The sequence below is a fragment of the Papio anubis genome, chromosome 2, assembly GCF_008728515.1.
Source record: "Papio anubis isolate 15944 chromosome 2, Panubis1.0, whole genome shotgun sequence".
In the NCBI taxonomy this organism is placed as follows: domain Eukaryota; kingdom Metazoa; phylum Chordata; class Mammalia; order Primates; family Cercopithecidae; genus Papio; species Papio anubis.
The window spans coordinates 137681962-137696348 of NC_044977.1; the positions used below are offsets into that span (position 1 = coordinate 137681962).

A 14387-nucleotide genomic window follows, 5' to 3' on the forward strand; every position below is an offset into this window, starting at 1 on the left:
GTAATTCTAATTAGGGTGTGTCTTAGTCCATTTTGGGGTGCTTAAAACAGAATACCTGAACTTGAGTAATTTATGAAGCAAAGGAATTTATTTCCTACAGTTATAGAGGCTAAGAAGTTCAGGGCTGAGGGGCTACATTTGGTGAGAGCCTTCCTGCCGGTGGCGACACTCTGAAGAGCCTCGAAGTGGCGCAGGGTAGCATATGGCAAGGAAGCTGAGCACGCTAACGAGATAGCTCAGGTCTCTCTTCCTCTTCCTGTAAAGCCACCTGTTCCCCTCCCATGATAACTCATTAATCCATTAGCCCAGTAATCTGTGGCTGTTAATCTATTCATGCAGGCAGAGCCCTCATGATCTAATCACTTCTTAAAGGCTCCACCTCTCAATACTGCTACATTAGGAATTAAATTTTCATGTGAGTTTTAGAGGCGACAAACATCCAAACCATGGGTCTCAGGTCTAGGCACATGGGCCTCTATTTCTGTTTACAAGGACACAAGGATTTCAGAAGACCCACGGGCCAACTTAAAAGTGTGGACTAGTATGTGCCTGCAGTTCTAACTGTTTAAACTATAATGTGAGCTAAATGGGAGCCAGCCATAAAAAGTGAAAATAATTTTCCATATCTTACACACACAAAAAATGGTAAAAGGTTTTAGTCACCATCTAAAGTAAAAAAAATAATATTTTGAGACTGCTGCATTGCCAAACTGTAAATGAAAAATCATAAAACTGCAAAAATTACTATTTTAAGCAACAAGTCACAAACAACTGAAAATTCAGACAAATGTAAAAATTTAGGGAAAAGAATAAGTTTAAATCCATTCAGCATTTCTGCAAACAGAATGACTTTCAGGTATATTACATTTGTTGAGCTCTGATTTGTACTAGAAAATAGTATGTCTTTCACAATAAGCACAGTGTACATTCTAAAATAAGAAGTCCCATCACATCAAACTACTAAGATGCCAAAGTGTCTGCTATATTTTCAATGGAATAAAATGATATTTATAATAAAATTCCTGCTTTTCAAATCTTCCTTTCTCATTCTGCAATTCCAGAAAGTCTCCCACAGGTACACTATGCATGCCTTAAGAGCTGAGCCCAGAACCAAAGACTGAGGTCTGAATTCTAGATCTCCCATTGCACTGTTAGCCACACTAAGCACAGAGCTGAAAAATACTTTAATTAAAATACTTTAGTTAAAACACTTTCACTAAAATTAAAATACTTTAGTTAAAATACTTCAATTAAAATTAGAATACTTTAAGAAGTCAAACCATTTCTGACTACAGAGTTCAAAATTTTTAAGCAAACTGAAGAAACATTCCAATGACAAGATGACTGATAAAGCCACATGTCAGCAAATACAAAAGACGAGTGCAGTACAGGATGACTCTATTAGGTGCTGAACAGAGAACACCCTTTCCAAAGGTATCTGGCATTTCAAGGTGATGGAAATTACACAAACACACCCCATGGCAAATAAATGGGGTCAGGGCACAGCTGGCAAGTATGGCTTTGGTTCCATCACTGAACCTAACGTAGCAAACACTGGTGTTGCAATAGTCATTTCTCAGTACATGCATAGTACATGATCTTGGAGATGTGGAGGGGGTATGGAAAAGCAAAAACTCCAGTCAAAATATATCTAAAAGGAAAGACAATAAATACTTCCGGGGTCCTACTAATGAATGAACCCTTGGGAAAACCTGCAGTTCAGCTGACTACACACCTGGCATTAACTGTAACAAGTACACAGTGTTCCATCCCTGACTAATACAATCAATATTTTTCTTCAAACCCACATGCTTTTCCCAGAGATCCAAGAACTGCTGGCTTAATGTTTGTGCTGCTGTTTTGAGTGAGGCACTGGGTGATTTACCTGCATGCAGCAGGGTTTTTGTCTCTGAGCAGAGTTCCAGATAATCTCCAGAGGTCAAAACTTGCTTTTCAAAGTCATTGAGGTTTCAAAACCTCAAATCCCTTTCACATATGACCAACCCAAACTGGGAACTACAACCATTAACATTATTTCAGGACAAGGGGGATATTACCACTGACCCCACAGAAATTCAAACAACCATCAGAAAACATTGTAAATACTTCTATGCACATAAACTAGAAAATCTAGAAGAAATGGATAAATTCCTGAACACATATACCCTCCCAAGACTGAACTAAGAAGAAATCATATCCCTGAAGAGATCAATCAGGATTTCTGAAATTGAGGCAGGAATAAACAGCGTACCAGCCAAAAAAAGCCCAGGACCAGGCAGATTCATAGCTAAATTTTACCAGATGTAAAAAGAAGAGCTGGTATCATTCCTACTGAAACTATTCCAAAAAAAAAAAAAAAAAAAATGGAGAAAAGGAACTCCTCTCTAACTCATTCTATGAGGCCAGCATCATCCTGATACCAAAACCTGGCAGAGATACAAAAGAAAAAAAACTTCAAGCCAATATCCGTAATGAACATCATACAAAAATCCTCAACAAAATACGGCAAACCAAATCCAGCAGCACATCAAAAAGCTTATCCACCATGATCAAGTAGGCTTTATCCATGGGATGCAAGGTTGGTTCAACATATGTGATTTGCACACATAAACATAACTAAAGACAAAAACCACATGATTATCTCAACAGATACAGAGAAGGCATTTGATAAAATTCAACATTGATTCATGTTAAAAAAAAAAAAAAAGCCCTCAATAAACTAGGTATTAAAGGAAAATACCTCAAAATAATAAAAGCGATATATTACAAACCCATCACGACAACATCATACTAAATGTACAAAAGCTGGAAGCATTCCCCTTGAAAACCAGCACAAGACAAGGATGCCGTCTCTCACCACTCCTATTCAACACAGTTGATATGGTGTGTCTGTGTCCCCACCCAAATCTCATATTGAATTCCCACATGTTGTCGGGGGGACCAGGTGGGAGGTAAGTGAATTAAGGGGGCTGGTCTTTCCTGTGCTGTACTCATGATAGTGAATAAGTCTCACCAGATCTGATGGTTTTAAAAACGGGAGCTTCCCTGCACAAGCTCTCTCTTTGCCTACTGCCATCCACATAAGACGTGACTTGCTCCTCTTTGCCTTCCACCATGATTGTGAAGCCTCTCCAGACACACGGGACTGTAAGTCCATTGAACCCTTTTTCCCGTATAAATTACCCAGTCTCAGGAATGTCTTTATCAGCAGCATGACAACGGACTAATACAATATTACTGGAAGTCCTAGCCAGGGCAATCTAGGAAGAGAAAGAAAAAGAAAGAAAAAGGGAAGGAAGGAAGGAATGAAAGGAGGAAGGGAGGAAGAGAGGAAGGCAGGAAGGAAGGAAGGAAGGGAGGAAGAGAGGAAGGCAGGAAGGAAGGAAGGAAGGAAGGGAGGGAGGGAGGCAGGGAGGAAGGGAGGGAGAGAGGGAGGGAGGGAGGCAGGGAGGAAGGGAGGGAGGGTTCAAATAGTAAGAGAGAAAGTCAAACTATCCCTGTCTGCAGATGACATGATCCTATATACGGAAAACCCCAGTCTCAGCCCAAAAACTTCTTAAGCTGATAAAAAAAACTTTAGCAAAATCTCAGGATACAAAATTGATGTGCAAATATCACTAGCATTCCTATACACCAACAACAGTCAAGCCAAGAGCCAAATCAGGAACAAACTGCCATTCACAATTGCCACAAAAAAATAAGATACCTAGGAATACAGCTAATTAGGGAGGTGAAAGATTTCTACAAGAAGAAGTACAAAATACTGCCCAAAGAAATCAGAGATGACATAAACAAATACACAAATATTACATGTTCATGGATAGGAAGAATTAATATCATTAAAATGGCCATACTGCCCAAAGCAATTTACAGATTCAATGCTATTCTAAACTACCACTGAGATTCTTCACAAACTGGAAAAAACCCATTCTAAAATCCATATGGAACCAAAAAAGAGCCCAAATAACCAAAACAATCCTAAGCGAAAGAATAAAGCCGGAGGCATCACACTACCCAACTTCAAACTGTACTGACAGATCATAGTTGTAGGTGTGCAGCCTTATTTCTGTAGTCCTAATACTCTGATGAGTATTATTCCATTGAGGCTCAGTTAAACAAATGACTATCATTTATTATTCTACTGAGGCCCAACTAAATAAATGCCTCTTACACAGTTATAATTCTCCTTTATTCCTAAATGACAACACTACAGTTAAACCTCTCCCAACACCATAAATGGGGAACCGCCCGTCACCTGTAGAGTTGAACACTGTCTTACCCGGCATGGTCCAATGAAACCAAAGGAAACATAAACAAACACGCTCAGACAAATTACACCACAGACTGAAGGCTTAAAGATCTTATGTAACAACCATAAATTACTGCAAATTGCTGCACTTCTAAAGTATTTGGCATCATGGATGCTTCTTACAGTCAACTGATAAGGACAGTTTCACCATCCCAGGAGGCAGGCAGGTGTTTGCAATAAAGAGATTTTTTAGAAAATAAAACAATCAACACTAGCTACTGCACATGTGCACTCACTCCCTACCCTCCTTAGCAGGAAGTGAAGGTACATGACAAACTGAGACCTAAGCCACTGCCAGAAAACCCCTTGTCCTATTCTTTCTAGGATTAAGACTTGACTTTAAGAAGTGTTTTGCATTAAAATGTTACATGCAAAATTAGACCAGGGCTACCTTACTATTTTGATTATTAAAAGTTAAGGATGGAAGAATAATTTTATATATATATATGTATGAATGATGCTAGGTTTAATATGTATATAAAATACTAGGTTTAATACTAAGTATTATGTATTTAATACTATTAGCATTTTATATATTTTATATATATTTTATATTTTTTATAAATATTTTTATTTTATTTTATATATTTTATATTTTATTTCATTTTATATATTTAAATATAAATTTTATATATATAAAAATATATTTTATATTTTATAGACTATTAAACCTATAGTAATATTACTAATACTAATACTTAGTATTAAGTACTAAGTACTAAGTATTAATACTAAGTATTAAACCTAGTATTTTATATACATATAAAACACTATATATATATATATAAACGCTAGGTATATACATATAAAACACTAGGTGTATACATATACACACTAGGTTTAAATCTAGTACTTTATACATATGTATATATAAAACCTAGTATTTAATATACAGATAATACTAGGTTTAATACATATATTATACTAGGTATTTATATAGACCTCCAAGTCTATATATACACCCACATATATATTTATATATCAAAGCTGAATATATATATTAAAGTTGAAAGTCTTCTGAGACCTGCCCTAAACACTGCAGCTTCACTATCAGGAGGGGTCAGATAGAGAAATGGAGGTGCCGATCACTTATGAGAAACATTCTGACATTGTTAATGATTCACGAAGCCTCCTCTCTTTAGGGTCCTAAATACCACTTGAAAATTTAGTGCTGGATGAGCTTCTAAAAAGGTAATGACTGCTTTCTAGTGTTAAAATATCTACCTTCCTAAAAGCCAGAACTGGTTATATCTTTTTGGTGGACAGAAAACCCTCATGAGAAGGGCAAAAGAGAACGTCAGGGATAGTGATAAAGTTATCTCTGGGGAGGTAGGAAGGAGAAAAGAACTGGAAAGGAAGGAGGGGTTCACTGTAATAGTCTAAAAAAATAGAAAATGAAGCAAATATGTTAAAATATTAACATTTATTCAATCTGAGTGATAGGTACACAGAAATTGATTACTTTTATTTATCTTTTAATTTTTCTACAGGTTTAAAGCACTTTATAACAAAAAAAAATTAAAGTAAAATTTAAGTGAAAAGAAGACACAAAAGGCACAAAGAAATGCAGACTGGTGCCTAAGAAATGCTAAGTGGCAAAGTTCAATCATGCTGCTTTCATTAAATGTAATTGCCAAGCAACACAATAAATACACACAAGCCTCCCGGGAACACTAAACTCCAAGATAACATACACTAAAGTCAGAACTCACTTTATAGTTTTACATTTTATTACAAGATAGTTCTATGATATCCGTATCGTTTACATATCATTTACAAAAGACACAACATTCATTTTTTTGCCAAACAAAATGCAAGTCCATAAACAAAGTTGAACTGAAGGATATGCACTATTAGTTAATTGTATGTACATTTGCTCATCTATATGAAAGCCAAACTCCAGGAGGCACAAATATGGCAGCCTGTTTCTTGGGCTAAAGCTAAGTGGGATCAGGGTGTAACTGACATAAAAATCCACATTTCTTTTTAGCATTCTTTCGGAGACCAACAGCAGGATTTAGGCCTATGCTAACAAACACAGCTGCTGCCACAAAGAGGAAACAAAAAATCCACAGCCTTCTTTCTTCTCCTGAATCCTCTACCTAATGGTCCATACCAACAACTGAATGAACTGAATGACAGCCATTTAGAGCCGACAAGGCCTCAATGGACCTTGTCACCAGTTTTTCCACATATCTGTTTTGGGATACACATATCATGAGATCATTAGATTAGGGTATAAGGCTGCTAATTAATACACCAATTCTGTGGTTCGCTTTGACCACCTAACCACATGCAAAATTTTAAAAAATATCACAGAATTTACAAACTGTTAGCATAGAGGTCAAATCTGAATACTTTATTGGACACACAACATTTCTTTAAAATTTGAGTTGGGAAAATACTCATAAAAGTCTGGATTTGTATATTCTCTTTTCTAATTATCAGAACATCTGGTCACAGTGAGCCCCTGTACTCACCTGGTTTGAGCTAAGTAGTAGCTGCTCAATTTATATAAGGCCTGTTCACCACAGCTCCCACCACTCCCTATCACCTAAACCAACATCATGTATTCATTCTACTTGCCCTGCCACTGTGGGTATTTTAATTTTGGGCATAATCATAAGGGTGCTATACCTCAGAGGCCCTGGAAATAAACAGATTCTCCTGAGAACAAAATCAGGAGGTGGGAACAAGACAGGGAGAAAGCGCTTGGTGTACTGAATTTTGAATTCCAATACAGGTGAGAAGAGGGAAGGTAAAGCTTGAAGCAGAAGTTGTCTCCCACCATTTACCTATGCACATTCCCACGGCCCTGGCTATACAGCACCAACATTAACAACTCCTTTTCTTACACTGGTGTTTTCCCTAAATGCACAAGATTCCTGATTCTGAACACTTCTGTCACCTCTGCTCTGATATTGCCTAAGGACTCATGGAGGTGTACTGGCTTGTTTTTGATGCAAAGCTCCCCCGAACCAAGCCAGTCACGGGAATTCCTTTCTACTTGCTAATTCACCAGATATTCACAAATGCTGTGCCCAAACTCTTATCAAGTAAACTAAGCATCAAACTGTGACATTTTGTAAGCCACGAAGAAAAAAATATACAGTTAAAAAGCAAAAGGTGTCTGATGCAGAGAGGAGAAATTACTCATCAACACAAAATTAAGTGTCAGAGACAAGCACACAAAAAAGGCACAGAGGGAGATGGAACAGAACACCATTCATTAATCAGCTTTAAGAATATATAAATATTTCTATATCAAATTAAATTTCCAAGGAAGGGCTAGATGCAGTGGCTCATGCCTGCAATCCCAGCACTTTGGGAGGCTGAAGCTGGCGGATCACTTGAGGGCAGGAGTTCAAGACCAGCCTGGCCAACACGGTGAAACCCCATCTCTACTAAAAATACAAAAAGTAGCTGGGTGTGGTGGAACATGCCTGTAGTCCCAGCTACTCAGGAGGAGGCTGAGGCAGGAGAATCAGGTGAACCTAGGAGACTGCAGTGAGCCGAGATCGTGCCACTGTACTCTAGCCTGGGCGACAGAGCAAGATCCCGTTTCAAAAAAAAAAAATTCCAAGGAAGAACTGCAACTAGCTGTCTATTGTGCAGAGATACATATACAGGTATATACATACATGTACATATCAATGCATACATACACAAATAAACACACACGCACATATATGTACACAGCCATAATAATGACAAAGTGCAGGTTATGTTAGTACTATGCTTACACTACACTATATTTAACAAAAAGAGAGACCTCGTAGAAAGAGTTTCCAGAGTTCACAGTACATCAATCTCATAGCACTTTATTTTATCAAACCTAATTTTCCTGATCAGAAGTGTCAAAGTTCACGTTCTCATTAGTGCCGGCAGAGTTCCGAGAAACATTTCACAATCTAAAAGGAGTCTTTCTCTTTAGAGTTACAGTATCACTGGCGGAAAAGAACAAAAGCCAAATCCACACATAATTTCCACAACTTGTTTTTTTCCTACCACAGATAGAAAAGAAGGTAAACACTCACTGCAGAGAGCTGGCTCCATGTGGATCTCAATGGCTTATGGTGAATCACAATTTTTTCATCTGACTTCTGTTCTTTGGGCTCCGACTCTTCATCAGAATCAATGTCAAGGGCCTTTTCCTTGTAGTTTTGATACAGGACAGCATTTTCTGCAAGAAAACAAGGCCTATGTGTCACTAATTGTTCTCAATCATTATGTTACTTGTTCTAAATAAACATCATATGTACCCAATGTTTGGCCTCCAATTTTATAAACAACAGAGAGACAAACAGATTTAGTCCCTGAAGAATAATTACAGAAAAGTGATTTTCTCATTCACATAGCTCTATCACAAACTCAAGTGCAGGGGAGGAGGAGGAGTCCATATAGAGAATGTCAACGGAAGCAAAGTTTCCATGTTTCTGTCCACTACTCATGAAAGACAGTCAGGCCTATTAAATCACTGTAATTTAGGTTAAATTACATCCTACCTTTTATTTCAGGTCCGTCACCATTCATTTATCTATTTAATAAACACTTATTGTATATCTATGATGTGCCAAGGGCTGAAAGTAAAATGGAAAACAAAAGAAAGACACCCCTCATGCCTTATGAATAAGTTTATTCATAAGTTTAATAAGAAAAACTGTCAAATTCACATGCATTTATTCATTCAACTGTTACTTAGAAAACACCTACACCTACTAAGAACCTAGTAGGTTGTCCCACAAGAAGCAACAGCTTAGCACCTGTTATTCTACAGTAATAGAAACAAAATAAAAATCTCAATCTTCAGGAGCTGATACTAAAGCATGAGAGAACTGCAATAAATAAGCAAGTAACTTTGATAGTATTTTGATGCTGATAAGTGTCATGAAGAAACATGAAACAGGGAAGGGGGGTAGAAAGTGCTGGGAGGAGGGCATGTAGATTTTAAGTAGGGTAGTTTAGGAAGGCCTCACTGGGGTGACAATTAAGTAGAGACATAGAAGAGGTGAGAAAGTGAGCCACCTGTATCAAAACTACAACGAAAAGGCCCTTGATGTTGACTCTGATGAAGAACTGGTGCCCAAACAGCATCTCACTGGGGCACAGCAAGTATAAAGCCCTGGGGCATGAGTCTACTTGGTATGTCTGTATGTATCAAGAGCAGCAATGACGACTGCAAGGCTGAAGTACCAAGAAAATGGGCAGAAAGTACAGAAGATGGGAGTTGAAGCCAGGCATGGTGGCTCACACCTGTAGTCTCAGCACTTTGGGAGGCTGAGGTGGGCAGATCACTTGAGGTCGGGAGTTTGAGACCAGCCTGGGCAACACAGAGAGACCTCGCCTCTATCAAAAAAACAACAAATTAGCTGAGTGTGGTACCAGGTACTCGGGAGGCTGAGGCAGGAGAATAGCCTGAACCTGGGAAGCAGAGGTTGCAATGAACCGAGATCACGCCACTGCACTCCAGACTGGACCCCGTCTCAAAAAAAAAAAAAAAAAAAAAAAAAAAGAAGAAGAAGAAGATAGGAGTTGAGGGTGACCAGAGGGCTTTTAGAAATTTTTTTTTTTTAATTTCTAGGTCATTATATTTGAGAAGAAATAAGAGGATACACAGAAACAGCTCCTTATAAAAGGAAGTAACATAAAACTAGTTATAATGAAGTAGGGCCTTGCCTCAGCCATTAAAGGACTTTGATTTTTACTCAAAATGTGATGGGAAGTCACTATAAGTTTGAGGACATAATGATCTTACACAAATACATGCTTACGAACTGAAGGATTTATATACAGGTACGAACAGATTGTCAGTAGGGTGTGATGTAGTCTGGCAGTCAGGTATTTGGTCAGTGAGGAAAGTCTAAGGTCTGAAAGCTGAGAAGCCACAAAGCTAAAGGAAAAGCACACACAAAAGCTATAATGGGAACATAAGAGGAAACATAATACAGTCATGCATTGCATAACATTGTTTTGATCAATGACAAACCACATTTACAACGGTGGTCCCATATGTTATAAAGGAGCTAAAAAATTCCTATCACCTAGTCATCTTAATGTTGTAGTGTACCACATTACTCACACGTCTATGGTAATGCTGGTGTAAACAAACTGACTGCACTGCCAAAAATATAAAAGTACAGCACATACAATTATGTACAGTTCATGATACTTGATAATGATAATAAACTATGTTACTGGTTTATGTATTTACTATACCATACTTTTTATCATTATTTTAGAGTGTACTCCTACTTACCAAAAAAAAAAAAAAAAAAAAAGTTAACTGTGAACTAGCGTCAGGCAGGTCCTTCAGGAGGTATTCCAGAAGAAGACATTGTTATCATGGAAGATGAAAGCCCCATGCATGTTATTGCCCCTGAAGACCTTCTTGTGGGACACGATATTGAGATGGAGGACAGTGATATTGATGATTCTGACCCTCTGCAGGCCTAGGCTAATCCCTGTGTTTAGTTTCAACAAAAGAATTTCAAAAGTAAAAATGAAAATTTTTTACAATAAGAAAATGCTTACCAAATAGGTACGTAAAGAAATAAAAATATATTTCTGCGCAGCTGTACAGTGCATTTGTGTTTTAAGCTGTGTTAAAACTAGAGTTTAAAAGTTTCAAAAATTTTTAAATTTTACAAAATAAGTTACAGTAAGCTAATTTATTATTGAAGAAAAAAGTTTTTTAATAAATTTAATGTAGCTTAAGTGTACACTATTTATGAAGTCTACAATACTGTACGGTAATGTTCTAGGCCTTCCCATTCACTCACTACTCATTCACTGACTCACCCAGAGCCACTTTCAGTACTGCTAGCTCCATTCACGGTAAGAGTCCTATAGAAGAGTACCATTTTTAATTTTTTACATCGTATTTTTACTGTACTTTTTCTGTTTAGATACACACATATCATTGTGTTACAACTACCTACAGTATTCAGTACAGTAACATGCTGTACAGGTCTGGCTGTACCATATGTCCTAGGCTATACCATCTGGTTTGTGTAAGTACGCTCTATGATGTCTGCACAACAACAAAATTGCCCAAGGATGTATTTCTCAGAACGTATCCTCATCATTAAGTGATACACCGCTATATCTTAAAAGAACTAGGGAGAGTCAATGTGGTTAAAGCTTGGGTATGTCTAGTGGCCACATTGTACAAGGTGAGTTTAGAGAAATAAGCCAGACAGTCCAAATCAACAAAATACTTGTAGGCAATGCTAAAAACTGGATTTTACCCTGAGTACAAAAGGATTGAGTTTCCTTCACACTGTCATGATAGCATCTTTCCTAAACACAATGGGACTCCATGAAAAGGGAAGACTGGCTTAGAGTAGAGAACAAAACATTGACTACCTAGGAGACTAAGAAGCTATTGCGGTAGTCAATGAAAGATGATGGAGGTTTGAGCTATATAACATAGAACAGACTGGTGAAAGACTAGATATGGGGGCAGAGAGAAGGAGGTGTTAAGGATGTTTCCTAGGTCTGCAGGCCTCACAACCAGAAAGTAGGAGATGGGAACACCAGAAGATATTAGGTTTAGTGGGGAAGATTATGAGTTTGGTTTGGGGCATTTTGAGTTTGAATTGCCTTTCCCATCTACCAAAACAAGCAAGCATCTGCCCCTTTTCTCATCAACTATAGATTATTCTGTATGCACTATGACCAAAGTAACACTATGCAAGATTTTACTGGTCTCTGATTGTCATGCTATGTAAAGTAGATTACGAGGGTAAAGACTGAGTCTCCCCTAGTCTTTAAAGCACTAAGTAGTTGGCACAAAGTATATGCATAACATTGCTGATAGATTTCTCATTTTCACAACATAGGCAACATTATTATTAATCTCATTTCACACATGAGGTGGCTCAGTGAGGGCCCAGTTATATAAAGGGTTTGTCTCAGTATCACTCAACTGATGAATAGGAGCAGGTCTGCCTGGCTCTATCTAATATCACAGATTCTCACCATTTGGCCACACTGCTTCCCTAGTTACATTCTTGTTAATCATTAACTGTAAGAATCCTGCATTCCTCATGTACATATATATGTGTGAAAAAAAATTTCCAGGTCATTATATTTGAGAAGAAATGAGAGGATACACAGAAACAACTTCTTATAAAAGGAAATAACGTAAAACTAGTTACAATGAAGTCTAGTCTCTGACTTTAAAAAAAAATCTTAAAATTTTAAACTCTCTTAGGCAAAGGTCACAAAATAAATACCAAATTCCAGGGAATGTAAAGCATCTCCTTAGGTAGATATTAGGTAGATGCTGTTCACTTCATAGAGTGCTATAAGAAGCAGCAAATGGGACTAAGAACTAGATCTGTGTCCTACTATTGGCTCTGTAACTAGGTGTGACAGTAGACAAGGTGCCAAACCTCTCAGATCTTCTGGTTTCTTCAATTATGAAATTAGAGAGATGAACTTATTCCAACCAGCTAAATACTATATCGGGATTTCCTAAGATTGGTGTGGTGAATGAATTTTTATAGATGAGTCATTTTTAAATGTTCCAATGGGAAACTCATCTTTATAAAAATTATACAGGGAATTATTTGATAATCACCTAAGGCTACGTATTTTATAACTCTGGGTGGTTGCACATTTGCTTGACTTATAGAGGGGCATCCCCTTCTTCATTATTCTTCGAAGGTTGGAAAATCTTCACACTTCAAAACATGACAAAAAGTAACTACCCTCACTACCACCATGACCCTCCAGCCCAACAAGTGCTACAGCTGGGACTGCTCTCTTCATGCTCTTCCAGTTGGCTGACACTTGACCCATCTATTTACAGAAAGTCCATTAATTTGATTAGGGTTTGAACACCTGGTTGAAGCTGCTTTTGTTTTTGAGATCTTTAATAAAAATACTACATGGGTTGCAAAGTCTTGAGAGTACGTTTTTGTCAGTCAGGAGAGTTAGATTTCCCCCAAAGTTGAAACTTAATAAGGAAACAGGAAATCAGAAATGATAATAAAATGTGGAAATATGGGCAGAATACTAAGTCAAAGGAAATGTGACCTAAAGAAATATGACTTCAAATCTAAATGCCAAAATCAGAATTTTTAACTAAAAAGCTAGAGCTTGGTCTTACTCTTTCTCTGTTTCCTGAGGGACATGGGGATGGAGCCAAGGTAGAGAAGAATTAAAAATCCCAGGACATTGACTGAAAAAGTTATCAGCCTATAAAAAATGCCATTAACTATATTCACCATTAGCATTACTAGGTAAAAATTTAGCTTAATGAGAAGCTTTGGACTGTATAATTTGGGAAGAAGTTGAACATATTTCTCATCTTAAGCATTTTTGTTACTGTAGTTGGATTTCAACTTATAATTGGCATTCCACATTGAAACAGCAATAAAAGTATTGAAAATTAAATGCTTACCTTCCCCATCAAATGTTCCTTGTCCTTTCAGCATTTTTTTCTAAGAGACAAAAACAAAGCAAAAAAAAAAAAAAAAAAAAAAAAGGAGAAGCAAACTATGTATGAATGAGCCAAATACAAAATATGGCTATTTTAAGTACTTTTTTTTTTTTTGTCATTACATTAATTAGATTTCCAAGAGCACAGAGAAGCTGAGCCCCGGAGGAGTTCACCCATTTGATAACTACAATTCACTGAAACAATGAAATAAAACGTACAAGATCTCCCATACCCTGTCAAAACAGACTGAGAATCCTCAAATAACTAGCAGGTCAGCTCATTTTACTACTCGTGATTCACCATCACTGTTAAATTGAACTTTGCTATACTTGCAGAGTTGGAAAAAACACATAAAATGTTATGTAATTTCTTTAAGACCATGGGCTCTAAAATAAAACAGGCTTGCTTGTGTTTTGCATATGTGACATTTATATAGACTGGTTCCAGTGCTCTGATTAACCAAGAAAAAATGTGGCTGCCAAAAAGAATCTCTGCCCTATTGCTGAGATCTGTCTTGTTTCTGCGGAAGGCAGCATACACTCCAAAATATCCCTCTTCAGTTTTCCCTGTTTCTTTATGTCATATTTGGCAATATTTTAATAAGTGCAGCTAATGGGACAATACAGGGGA

At 37.3% G+C, this 14387-nt stretch overlaps 1 protein-coding gene across 1 annotated transcript in view; it reads right to left on the reverse strand.

Moving 5' to 3' along the window:
• The window catches only part of ARHGEF26 (Rho guanine nucleotide exchange factor 26), a 141193-nt gene that overhangs the window by 124391 nt on the left and 2415 nt on the right, over positions 1-14387 (reverse strand). The window contains exons 3-4 of the mRNA XM_021934735.2: positions 13719-13758; positions 8347-8492 (exon numbers count right to left, since the gene is read on the reverse strand). Of these exons, the coding sequence (XP_021790427.2) occupies positions 8347-8492; positions 13719-13758 (186 nt within the window). The remainder of the gene's footprint in view (positions 1-8346; positions 8493-13718; positions 13759-14387) is intronic.